This window comes from Caretta caretta, chromosome 8 (genome assembly GCF_965140235.1).
Source record: "Caretta caretta isolate rCarCar2 chromosome 8, rCarCar1.hap1, whole genome shotgun sequence".
Lineage (NCBI taxonomy): Eukaryota > Metazoa > Chordata > Testudines > Cheloniidae > Caretta > Caretta caretta.
Genome location: NC_134213.1, coordinates 50,773,444 through 50,786,128, shown reverse-complemented (window position 1 = coordinate 50,786,128; position 12,685 = coordinate 50,773,444). Strand labels below are relative to the sequence as shown.

The 12,685-nt window shown below is 50.9% G+C and overlaps 1 protein-coding gene across 4 annotated transcripts in view; it reads left to right on the top strand.

Annotated features, from left to right (window-relative positions):
• Window positions 1-12,685, top strand: part of COP1 (COP1 E3 ubiquitin ligase) — a 225,155-nt gene that overhangs the window by 53,665 nt on the left and 158,805 nt on the right. For all 4 annotated transcript variants that reach the window (XM_048860296.2, XM_075131476.1, XM_048860294.2 and 1 more), the window contains exon 9: window positions 713-770. In XM_048860296.2, the coding sequence (XP_048716253.2) occupies window positions 713-770 (58 nt within the window). The remainder of the gene's footprint in view (window positions 1-712; window positions 771-12,685) is intronic.

Sequence of the window (12,685 nt, the reverse complement as noted above, 5' to 3'; positions counted from 1 at the left end):
TGGAAAAAAAATCCAGAAGAGGTGAACTCAGTGTCTTATTTCAAAATTAAAAGTATGCAAAACTGGAAAATAGCATGCCGTAGGAATGTTTCTGATCGGTAATTCTGGATCTAAACATCAACTTAGAGATCTGTTCTTCACAACTCAAGTACCAGGGTTGGTGGTTGGTTGTTTGGTTTTTTTGGGGGGGGGAGAAGAGAGGCAGGTCAGACGCTTCCAGAGATCATCTCTATAATATTAAGGTGACTGGGTCAGTAATTTTCCAAACTAGGTTTTTGACTGTTCCCTTCACATCACTATCTTGGACCCCATGAAATACCAGTAACTCCCTTTAGGAAGGAAGGGGTACCTACACAATTATTTTGTAATAGCAGTATGTAGAAGGTATGCTTACACTACATGCTTTACATACAGAACACATCTGTCCTCAAATTTTGTTTGTAACACTATCACACTTGACTGTACTTGGATAGAAGTGTGTTTAAGAGTAATTTAGAATTTCTTGTAGACCTAAGACATACCCACATTCTTCTCTAAGCCAATCTCTCATTCTGTATGGCTTATGTAAGGCTTATGTTTCATGCCTACAAAATGAATTTAAAACACAATTTTGCTGCTATATGTAATAGGAAAAATACGTAGGTTGAAAATGATAAAGGATGAGTGCATAGTGACTGATTTTAAGCAGGCTCCGTTTCTCTTGGTTTTACAGTAATATTATCGATTCCACGGAGTACAGCCAGCCTCCAGGATTCAGTGGCAGTTCTCAGGTAAGATAATACATATGTCTGGAGGGAGGGACAAAGGACAAAGATTGTTTTCAATCTCCAGGACATTGGCCAAACTGGCTCTTATAAATCTGAATCCTTAAATAGTCACCTCATTATCTGTGGCAGAGGCTAAGCTATAGGAATAATTGCATATTCTCATGCATCAGGTCATATTCAGGTACATGCTCTCTGCAGGGAGAAATGGTATCCTACATTTTAGGTACCTGACTTCATTTCCAAAGTTGATTTTTCTTGTGACTGTATTAGATTGGGAACCTGTTTGAAGCCTCATTTCTCCTTGCTTGAAACCGCACAATATGTAAAAGTTCTCTGTGTAACTTTTAGTGCGCAGCAGCAGGGTCCACATGGCGATATAATGTACAGGTAAAAATGCTTTTGAAACTTAATTTTAGAGCTAGCTACGGATACAAAAATTAGAGTAAATCATTGTAATAATCCTGAGACGGCATTTCTGTAGCATATTTTGTGGTAATATCAGTTGGTAGTTAGTAAATGGATAGAGGAGGTTCTCTTTTTTTTTTCCGAGACATTTTATAGCTGCGTTATTGGTAGCTAGATACCATGGTGATTGGCTCTGTATAAATACCTTTTATCTATCTGATTTTAAAGGGAGTATAAAATACAGATGGAGAGTTTATGTTCAAAACTCTAATCTAGCATGTTCTTTATTTGTTGCTGTCCATGGATGCTACTTGTTTTAATACTTTAATTTCGCCTTTGAAATAGAAAAAAACAGCATAATTCTACCACCCCCTCCTTCTACCCCCAATCCAAGCTAGGTTTTCCCATCACTCTGGATAACAGCCTGTTAGTTTGAAAATCATATATACTGAAGTCTGCTCTCTCTAGGGTGGATTGTTACTTAAATTTTAATATATTTTTGGACTGGGAATCTAGAAATAATTAATGTTAAGAAACACTTAGTTAAATTTTCATTTGCACAAGAAATCTCCAGTGAAAATAGTCCATATGAATATAAACTGAGCTGCATTTTTTGTTAATCAGTCATGGTAAAATCAGTTCTTCTTCGAATGATTGCTTATGTGAATTTCACAATAGGTGTGCGTGCTCGCCACGTGCACCAGTGCCAGAAGCTTTTTCCCTAGCAGTACCTGTTGAGGGGCCGGGAGCAGCACCCCAGCAACCCCTGGAGTGGTGCCTGCCTGGCACGGTAAAAGGGGAACTGCGTGCTCCCCCCACCCTCAGTTCCTTCTTGCTGCCAGTGAAGGTGCGTCGGAACTACTCTGCTCCAGCTTTGCTGTAGCTTGTCCCCAGATCTGCTTGTTCATTCAGTGTTAGTACCTGTAGTTAGTTCAGTTAGAGCGAGTGCTCGGGCCAGGCCATTAGGGTCCGGGCTATTCTGATGGAGTCGGCGCTGACCCTGACTCCGGCGAGCCACTTCGAACTGGTACCCTGCACCATGGTACCTCTGGCGACATTGACCAGTCAGCACAATTCCCCGTCCACGGGAACACCCAAGAAGGCTAGAATGGCGCCTTCTTTGCAGCAGCACCGAAGTAAACCCGGGACAGAGGCTAGACCCATGTCGGGCAGTCCTCGATCCCCACTGGCCTCTAGGCCTGCGACTCAAGTTGAGTGGAGTAGCCCAGCCCACGCGGAGCAGGCCTCCCTGGATGTCCGGAGGCCCTCCAGGCAGCCCAGGACGTTATGTCCATGCCGGCTCAACGCTCCAGAGGCAAGCCTCTGCTGGGATCTCTGCAGTCGCACCCAGCTCGGTACCGGTCTCTGTCGAGGGAACATTTCCGATGCTGTTCGCCGCCCAGCAACAGTTCAGGGCAAAGTCCACGTGGATCACCCTCAATTCCCACCAGACTGTCTGGTTGGGTTCCATCCAACCGAGACTCTCGGCACCGCTTCACCTCACGGAGCAAACGCCAACAGGACCGAGGCAGGCGTCACCAAAGTTTCTTGTCTCAGAGGGATTATTACAGCCGGTCACAGCACGGGCATTGACGCCGTTCCCTCTCGGAATCCTGCTTGGAGACCCCGCCAAGGCATCACCTCTGCAGCCCCGGGCATCAATTACTGACATCTCGCTGTCGTGGGTCCACCTGTCTGAGTTAATCGCAGAGCAGCTGTTACTGACGGTACCGGTCCTCCATGTCAGGATCTCGGTCCCGTGGTTGGCATTGCTCCTGGCACTGCCGCTCCTCCTGGGCTGGGGACAATGGGTTGTACGTCAGCCCGGCCTCCATTCGCAGTTGTCCATCGATGAGCCAGGCTGAACAACCGTTTCAGACGATGCCGCAGCACGTGCAGTAGGACCTGGCCCTGTGGCCAGCCCACTGGTACCAGTGGACACTGTGGCCCCCGGTGCAGACCCTTGTGGGGGCTCGCTCGATGGCCGGACCCTCAGAAGCACCATCGGCTTCCCTCTCCAGACCTCCGAGGAAGGAGTCAATGGGACGTACATCCTTGGCACCATGCCTGGAGACCGAGCAGGTGGTGGACCCTCCGGTGCCGGCAGACACCCAGAGTACCGCACCAGCTTCCTCACCCTCCACGGATGAGGTTATTACGGCCCTCCCCCATCTGACTCGCAGGAGGACGTTAGGGCCCACCAAGAACTCTTAAAAAGGGTGGCATCAAGCCTCCACCTCCAGGCAGAGGAGATGGAGGCCTCAGACTCCCTGTTCAGTGTGCTGTCCTCTTCAGCACCGGGCAGGGTAGCCTTGCCTCTCCATGAAGGGGTGGCAAAAATTTCAAATGCCTTGTGGCAAACGCCGGCCTTGTTGGCCCCCATCTCCAAGAGGGCAGAACGCAAGTACTTTGTACCTGCCAAGGGACACAAGTACTTATACACCCACCCAACTCCCTGGTGGTCGAGTCGGTCAACCACAGGGAATGGCAGGGCCAGCCAGCCCCTACCCCGAAAAATAAAGATTCATGGAGGCTGGACTCTTTTGGAAGAAAAATGTATTCGTCCTCGAGCTTTCAGTTATGAGTGGCAAACCACCAGGCTCTCCTGGGCCGGTATGAGTTCAACCTGTGTGGCTCCATGCCCAAGTTCGAGGACTCCCTCCAGGAGCGTGATAGGAAGGAGGTCAAAGCGCTGGTGGAGGAGGGTACAGCGGCTGCCAGGGCAACCCTGCAGGCAGCTTCGGATGTAGTGGAGATGGCCGTGGTGTCCATGACAAGAGCATCATGGCTCCTACTCTCTGGGCTGTCCAGCGAGGTGCAGACCTCCATGCAGGATCTCCCATTTAACAGCAAAGCTCTGTTTGCAGAACAAATGGATACAAGGCTGCATGGCATGAAAGACTCCCGCATGACCCTCCAGACTCTGGGTCTCTACGTTCCGGTTCCAGCTCTGGCTAAATCTAAATTCAAGCCGCAGCAGACTCCCGCTCAGGCCACTCACCCGAAATACGAGGCCGCATATAAGAAGTCGCGGGACTACAAGAGGCACCCTCAGAGGCAGTCTTGGCCTGCTGCACAACCTGGGCCCTCCAAGGGTAGGCAGGCGGGAAAAAGGTGCTTTTGACAGGACGCTCGGGGGTGCCCTGCCAGTTCTCATCGGGGATCCACCCTCAATAAAGCTTCCCTTCTCCAATCAGTTGTGTGCTTCCTCCTGGAGTGATCACGGCTGACCTTGGACCGATGGGTCCTCAACACCATCTCCCTGGGCTACACCCTCCAATTTACTTCCTCTCCGCCCAACTATCCCCTGCCCCTGTCCCTCCTGGGGGACCCCTTGCATTAAGCTCTGCTCAAGCAGGAGGTGGGGCAGCTCCTGGGCCTAGGAGCAGTGGAAGTGGTGCCCAGGGAGTGCAAGGGGTACTACTCCCGCTATTTCCTTATCCCAAAGGTCAGAGGGGGATCGCTTGATCAGGGACTTCTCTCAGCATGAGTGGTCTCTCCACCCAGAGGTGGCTCACAGGCTTTTCTGAGTGTGGGGGGAGTGTGGGTCCAGGTGGACCTGTTCGCCTTGCCAGAACTGGCGCTGTCCCCAGTTCTGCTCCAGGGGCGGGTTGGGATGGGGCGCAATCTCCGATGTCTTCCTCCTGTCCTGGTCAGGCCAGTTTCTCTACGCCTTTCCCCCATTCCCACTGATCAGCAAGGTCCTGGAAATAATAAAGATGGACAAGGCCCAGGTCCTTCTGATTGCCCCAGCATAGTCCAGGCAACATTGGTACGGGACCCTCACGGACCTGGCGGTTGCTCTGCCATGGCCGTTGCTGTTCCGCCCGGACCTGCTCTCCCAAGACCGGGGCCGCCTCCTCGACCCCAGCCTAGCCACTCTCCACCTCATGGCGTGGCTGCTCAGTGGTTAGGTAGGGAGGAAAGGATGTGCTCAGAAGGGGTTCAACGCGTCCTCCTAGAAAGCAGGCGGCCCTCCCCGTGCTGTGCCTACTCGGCAAAATGGTCCCAGTTCTCCAGATGGGCGAATGAGCGGGGTCTTTTCCCTGTGGCTGCCCCGATCCAGCTTATCCTGGACTACCTTCTCCACCTTAAAGCCCAGGGCCTGGCGCCCTCGTCAGTCAAGGTGCACCTGGCGGCCATATCAGACTTCTATCTGCAGGTGCAGGGTCACACGGTATTCTCGCATGCTATGACTGGCTGGTTCCTCAAGGGGTTGGACCATGTCTTCCAGTATGCTAGGCCCCCGATTCCACAGTGGGACCTAAACCTGCTGTTGGTCTGTCTCAACTGACCCTCGTTTGAGCCGCGAGCCACGTGCTCCTGGTCCCATCTCTCGTGGAAGGTGGCCTTCCTGGTCGCAATCAGGGCCCTGACCTCCAAGCCTCCATACGCTGTTTTCCATAAGGACAAGGTTCAGCTCCGCCACACTCTGGGTTCCTCCCAAAGGTGGTCTCTGCCTATCACATGGGTCAGGACATTTTTCTACCTGTTCTCTGCCTCAAGCCCCACGCGTCCAGCGAGGAGCACAGTCTCCACATGCTTGATGTGTGACGGGCTCTGGTTTTCTACCTTGAGCGGACCAAGCCGTTCAGAAAGCCCTTGCAACTGTTCATTGCCTCAGCTGAGCGCATAAGGGGTCGGTCGATCTCCGCTCAGTGGCTCTCCAACCAGATCACTTCATACATCTGTACCTGCTATGATCTGGTGGGTATCCCCCCGCCACTGATCATAAAGGCATACTCGACTTGAGTGCAAGCCTTGTCAGCTGCCTTCTTGGCCCACGTCCCCATCCAGGACATTTGTAGGGCTGCCACGTGATCTTCGGTTCATACGTTCACCTCGCACTACGTAATTGTCTCCCAAACCAGGGATGATGCTGGGTTTGGCAGGACTGTACTCCGTCCCGAGAATTTATGAACTCCTACCCACCTCCAACAGATATAGCTTGGAATCACCTGTTGTGGAATACACACAAGGAATCTCTCTCGAAGAAAAGACAGTTACCTTTTCTGTAACTGGTGTTCTTTGAGATGCGTTGCTCACATCTATTCCACATCCCGCCCTTCTTCCCCTCTGTTGGAGTTGTAGTAGCCTTAAGTAGGCTTGCACTGCTGACAAATGTTCTTCTAGGATAACTAGTTTATTATTTCCAGCCTAGATTTGATATTCGGAGGCTAGATTACAAGAAAAAGGCATTTGGGATCTTTGGAGAGTTGCCTACCCTATGACCTGAGGGTTTGGATAAACTATCGTAGCCTCTAACAATTTTCATTTTCTACATAGAAATGAGCTTGTGGGTTGGTCTTTTGACTGAGGTTTATCCCCAGTAGGGTTAATGTTTTAAGATTTGGCTTTTCCCCCTAACTTCTTATAGTTATCTCATTAAGTATTTTAACCTCTCATTAGATACAGTAGGCTCCATATGAAAACTCATTTCAACACTTCAGGTATTTGAAATAATTGTGGTGTTTTTCTAGATTTCCTGTGGATTGGAGATACCATGGGACTGCAGTCATTAGACTGACAGTTGTTTCTAATAGTACTTACTTTTGGATGACCTGTGGGAGGCCAGGTGCTGACAATTTTTGCTAGAGTGGTGCTCCAAACTACTATCCTCATCTATTGGAGAGAGAGAGATCGGAGAGAAGGCTTTGGATTCTTTGTCCATGGGATGGTGCTCCAAGAAGGAGGAGTGCTAGGCAGAGACGGGCTCCACCTAACGAAGAGAGGGAAGAGCATCTTCGCAAGCAGGCTGGCTAACCTAGTGAGGAGGGCTTCAAATTAGGTTCACCGGGGGAAGGAGACCAAAGCCCTGAGGTAAGTGGGGAAGTGGGATACTGGGACGAGGCACGAGCAGGAGTTCGCGAGAGGGCAGGGCTCCTGCCTCATGCTGAGAAAGAGGGACGATCAGCGAGTTATCTCAAGTGCCTATACACAAATGCAAGAAGCCTGGGAAACAAGCAGGGAGAACTGGAAGTCCTGGCACAGTCAAGGAATTATGATGTGATTGGAGTAACAGAGACTTGGTGGGATAACTCATGTGACTGGAGTACTGTCATGGATGGATATAAACTGTTCAGGAAGGACAAGCAGAAAAGGTGGGGGAGTTGTATTGTATGTAAGGGAGCAATATGACTGCTCAGAGCTCCGATATGAAACCGCAGAAAAACTGAGAGTCTCTGAGTTAAGTTTAGATGCGTGAGCAACAAGGGTGATGTTGTGGTGGGAGTCTGCTATAGACCACTGGACCGGGGGATGAGGTGGACGAGGCTTTCTTCCAGCAACTAACGGAAGTTACTAGATCGCAGGCCCTTGTTCTCATGGGAGACTTCAGTCACTCTGATATCTGCTGGGAGAGCAGTACAGTGGTGCACAGACAATCCAGGACGTTTTTGGAAAGTGTAGGGGGCAATTTCCTGATGCAAGTGCTGGAGGAACCAACTAGGGGCAGAGCTCTTCTTGACCTGCTGCTCACAAACCGGGAAAAATTAGTAGGGGAAGCAAAAGTGGATGGGAACCTGGGAGGCAGTGACCATGAGATAGTCGAGTTCAGGATCCTGACACAGGGAAAAAGGAGAGCAACAGAATACGGACCCTAGACTTCAGAAAAGCAGACTTTGACTCCCTCCAGGAACTGATGGGCAGGATCCCCTGGGAGAATAACATGAGGGGGAAAGGAGTCCAGGAGAGCTGGCTGTATTTTAAAGAATCCTTATTGAGGTTACAGGGACAAACCATCCCGATGTGGAGAAAGAATAGTAAATATGGCAGGCGACCAGCTTGGCTTAACAGTGAAATCCTTGCTGATCTTGAACACAAAAAAGAAGCTTACAAGAAGTGGAAGATTGGACAAATGACCAGGGAAGAGTATAAAAATATTGCTTGGGGATGCAGGAGTGAAATCAGGAAGGCCAAATCACACCTGGAGTTGCAGCTAGCAAGAGATGTTAAGAGTAACAAGAAGGGTTTCTTCAGGTATGTTAGCAACAAGAAGAAAGTCAAGGAAAAAGTGGGCCCCTTACTGAATGAGGGAGGCAACCTAGTGAGAGAGGATATGGAAAAAGCTAATGTACTCAATGCTTTTTTTGCCTCTGTCTTCACAAGCAAGGTCAGCTCCCAGACTACTGCAGTGGGCAGCACAGCATGGGGAGTAGGTGACCAGCCCTCTGTGGAGAAAGAAGTGGTTCAGGACTATTTAGAAAAGCTGGACGAGCACAAGTCCATGGGGTCGGATGCGCTGCATCCGAGAGTGCTAAAAGAGTTGGTGGATGTGACTGCAGAGCCATTGGCCATTATCTTTGAAAACTCATGGCGATTTGGGGGAAGTCCCGGACGACTGGAAAAAGACTAATGTAGTGCCCATCTTTTTAAAAAAAAAAAAAAAAAAAAAGGAAGGTGGAGGATCCTGGCAACTACAGGCCAGTCAGCCTCACCTCAGTCCCTGGAAAAAATCCATGGAGCAGGTCCTCCAGGAATCAATTCTGAAGCACTTAGAGGAAAGGAAAGTGATCAGGAACAGTCAGCATGGATTCACCACGGGCAAGTCATGCCTGACTAATCTAATTGCCTTCTATGATGAGATTACTGGCTCTATGGACGAGGGGAAAGCAGTGGACATGTTGTTCCTTGACTTTAGCAAAGCTTTTGACATGGTCTCCCACAGTATTCTTGCCAGCAAGTTAAAGAAGTATTAGCTGGATGAATGGACTATAAGGTGGATAGAAACCTGGCTAGATTGTCGGGCTCAACGGGTAGTGATCAATGGCTCCATGTCTAGTTGGCAGCTGGTATCAAGTGGAGTGCCCCAAGGGTCCGTCCTGGGGCCAGTTTTGTTCAATATCTTCATAAATGATCCGGAGGATGGTGCAGATTGCACCCTTAGCAAGTTTGCAGATGACATTAAACTGGGAGGAGAGGTAGATACGCTGGAGGGTAGGGATAGGATACAGAGGGCCCTAGACAAATTGGAGGATCGGGCCAAAAGAAATCTGATGTGGTTCAACAAGGACAAGTGCAGAGTCCTGCACTTAGGACGGAAGAATCCCATGCACCGCTACAGACTAGGGACCGAATGGCTCGGCAGCAGTTCTGCAGAAAAGGACCTAGGGGTGACAGTGGACGAGAAGCTGGATATGAGTCAGCAGTGTGCCCTTGTTGCCAAGAAGGCCAATGGCATTTTGGGATTTATATGTAGGGGCATTGCCAGCAGATCGAGGGACGTGATCGTTCCCCTCTACTCGACATTGGTGAGGCCTCATCTGGAGTACTGTGCCCAGTTTTGGGCCCCACACTACAAGAAGGATGTGGAAAAAATTGGAAAACGTCCCGCGGAGGGCAACAAAAATGATTAGGGGACTGAAACACATGAGTTATGAGGAGAGGCTGAGGGAACTGGGATTGTTTAGTCTGCAGAAGAGAAGAATGAGGGGGGATTTGATAGCTGCTTTCAACTACCTGAAAGGGGGCTCCAAAGAGGATGGATCTAGACTGGTCTCAGTGGTAGCTGATGACAGATCGAGGAGTAATGGTCTCAAGTTGCAGTGGGGGAAGTTTAGGTTGGATATTAGGAAAAACTTTTTCACTAGGAGGGTGGTGAAACACTGGAATGCGTTACCTAGGGAGGTGGTGGAATCTCCTTCCTTAGAAGTTTTTAAGGTCAGGCTTGACAAATCCCTGGCTGGGATGATTTAATTGGGGATTGGTCCTGCTTTGAGCAGGGGATTGGACTAGATGACCTCCTGAGGTCCCTTCCAACCCTGAGATTCTGTGATTCTAGAGGATCCTAAATGGTTCCTTAGTTTTCATAACTTAGTAAGCAGCCTAATAAAGTGCAAAACACCTGCACGGGCTTTATTATAGAGAAGAAAAGTCTTCCTGTAAGGCAGTGGTTATCAACCTTTCCAAACTCCTGTATCCCTTTCAGGAGTCTTTGTCCTGAGTACCCCAAGTTTCACCTCACTTAAAACCTACTTGCTTACAAAATCAGACATAAGTATCACAGCACACTATTACTGAAAAATTGCTTACTTTCTCATTTTTACCATATTATAAAATAAAACAATTGGAATATAAATATTGTACTTGCATTTCAGTGTATAGTGTATATAGGGCAGTATAAACAAGTCATTATTTGCAAATTAAAAATTCATACACTGACTTTGCTAGTGTCTTTTATGTAGCCTGTTGTAAAACTAGGCAAATATCTAGATGAGTTTATGTACCCCATGGAAGACATCTGTGTGCCCCCAGGGGTACATGTACCTCTGGTTGAGAACCACTGCCCTAAGGCTTCAACAAACCCTAGCAGGGCTTTAGCCAGTCCGACCTCAAACTATGTTTAGCTGGCGTTCTTCAATCGGGTCCCAAAGTAAAGAGAAATACAGGCTCTAAGCCGTGGTCCCAAAACACAGGTTGCTTCTCCCCCTAATGGCTCCCGTACAGCACAGTTCCCCGTAGCGGTAAGAGTTGCGTTCAACATCTCCTCGTTGTGTTTGGCCCTTTGGTCTCAGAGCATTCCCCCTAAACCTTTTCTTCCTTGGTAGGAAGAAGCAAGATTTTGCTTTTTTCCCCTCTTGTGCCAGCTGCTCGCTTGTCTCTCCCTCTCTTGCCTCTCCCAGTGTAACTTAGCAACTGATTGAGTAGTCAAGGAGCAGACTTTCTTGCCTATGTAAGCGGGTGAATAGTCCCGCTATTGTGGGGAACTTTCCTGGCTTCTGCACTACCCCGGTGAAGTGGGCTAGCGAAAGGATCTGAGTCCTCGTTCCCACTTCCTTTACCCAGTGGCCTCCCTGCCCTTGAGGACTCCCCTTCCGCTCTCCTGTCTGGCAGAGTCCTCGTAACCCCAACAAGGCTGGGCCTGGGATTCCTGGGGGGCTCGACCCCCCAACCCTGCTGTGGTCACCTAGGACAGGGGCGAGGGTGTCCCCACTCTGGGGTACTCTCTCTGCACTAGGCACTTCTCTGACCCACTGACCATTACATACAATTTAAAGCAAATGCAAGTTATTTAATCAACAATTTCTTTTAAAAAGAATAAGGAAAAATGGGAACAGTTAAAGGAAACACATCAACTCGCTCTGTGGCAGGGAACATCACAAACAGTGTCCCTGGAATGTCTGGGCAGTTCACAGTCTGTTCCTTGTAAGTCCCAGGCCTTCTTCTCAGGCCCCGGCTGTGCTGCAGGGATGCTGTGGGTTGGACACTGGCTCTGGTGGTGGCCACACGCTGTCAGGCTCTAAGTGGTAGGACCCTTCTTCCCAGTGTTGCCCCCGCTCTGTCGGGGTTACGATCCAAGCCTGGCCTGCAGAGTCTCTTGGCTGAAGTGTCTCCTTGTGCTGGGCCTGCTGCCAGGGTCCCCCTCAGTCTCCCCAGCTGCTCACCGCACCCAGCTCCAGACTGCTCCAGCCCCAGCTCCACCACTCTGTCTCTGCGCTTCTGCTGCTCTGCCTCCAGCTCCCTGGGCTGCTTCTTTGGCCCCTCTGGCTCTGGTTGCTACAGCTCTGTTCCCAGGACAGTTCTGCTCTGCAGGCTGCTTCTGTGACTCTGCTCCCAGCACTGGCCTGCTTTGTGGCCTGCTTTTCTGGCCCCTCTGGCTCTGGTTGCTGCAGCTCTGCTCCCAGGGCAAGTCTGCTCTCTCTGGGCTGTGCCTCTGGCTTTGGGGCTGCAGCTCTGCTCCCAGGACAGAGTCTGTTCTGTCTGGGCTGCTTTTCTGGTCCCTCTGGATCTGGCACAGCTCTACTCCCCAGCTTAGCTTGGGCCCCTGCTTTCTCCTTAGCTCGGCCCCACTCTGTCTGACCCAGGCAAATCCAGCTCACACAGAGGACGGGACCTCCCTGGCCTCCTGACTCCCTGATTAACCTGCCCGCCCTGTCATTCAGGTTGACCTGGAGCATTGGCCTCTCCCCATTGTTCCTGGGGGCTGTCAGTCTCAGGGTCCTGATTCCCCATCGACCCTTCCCCCTTTTTAGTACTGGGAGCTAGCAACTAAAACACTCCCACTGAATGATAGTAAGGGGGCAACAGTCCCCTTACACCTAGATAGGGCCGGTGCAACCACTAGGCGAACTAGGCGGTCACCTAGGGCACCAAGTGGTGAGGGGCGGCAGTGGAGAGGAGGTAAGCTGGGGCAGGGGGGCGGTGCACAGGGGAACCACTCCCCGCCCCAGCTCACTTCTGCTCTGCCTCCTCCCCTGAGCATCGCTCCGCTCTGCTTCTCTCCTTCCCAGACTTGCGTGCCTGAGAGGTGGGAGAAGCGGCGGCATGCTCGGGGAGGAGGCAGAGCAGAGGAGAGCTGGGACGGGGAGCTGCCGTTGGGGGGGCTGCCTGTGCCGAAGGGAGGGGGTGGTGGGGAGCTGCTGCCCCGGGGGGGGTGGGGGGGGCTGGCTGGCCGAGGGGAGGGGACGGGACGGTGGGGAGCTGCCGGTGGGGGTGGGGCCGGCAAGGTGGAAGTTTTCATCTGGGGCTTGAAACCTCCTTGCACCGGTCCTGTGCCTAGAAGCTTGATTGGTGTT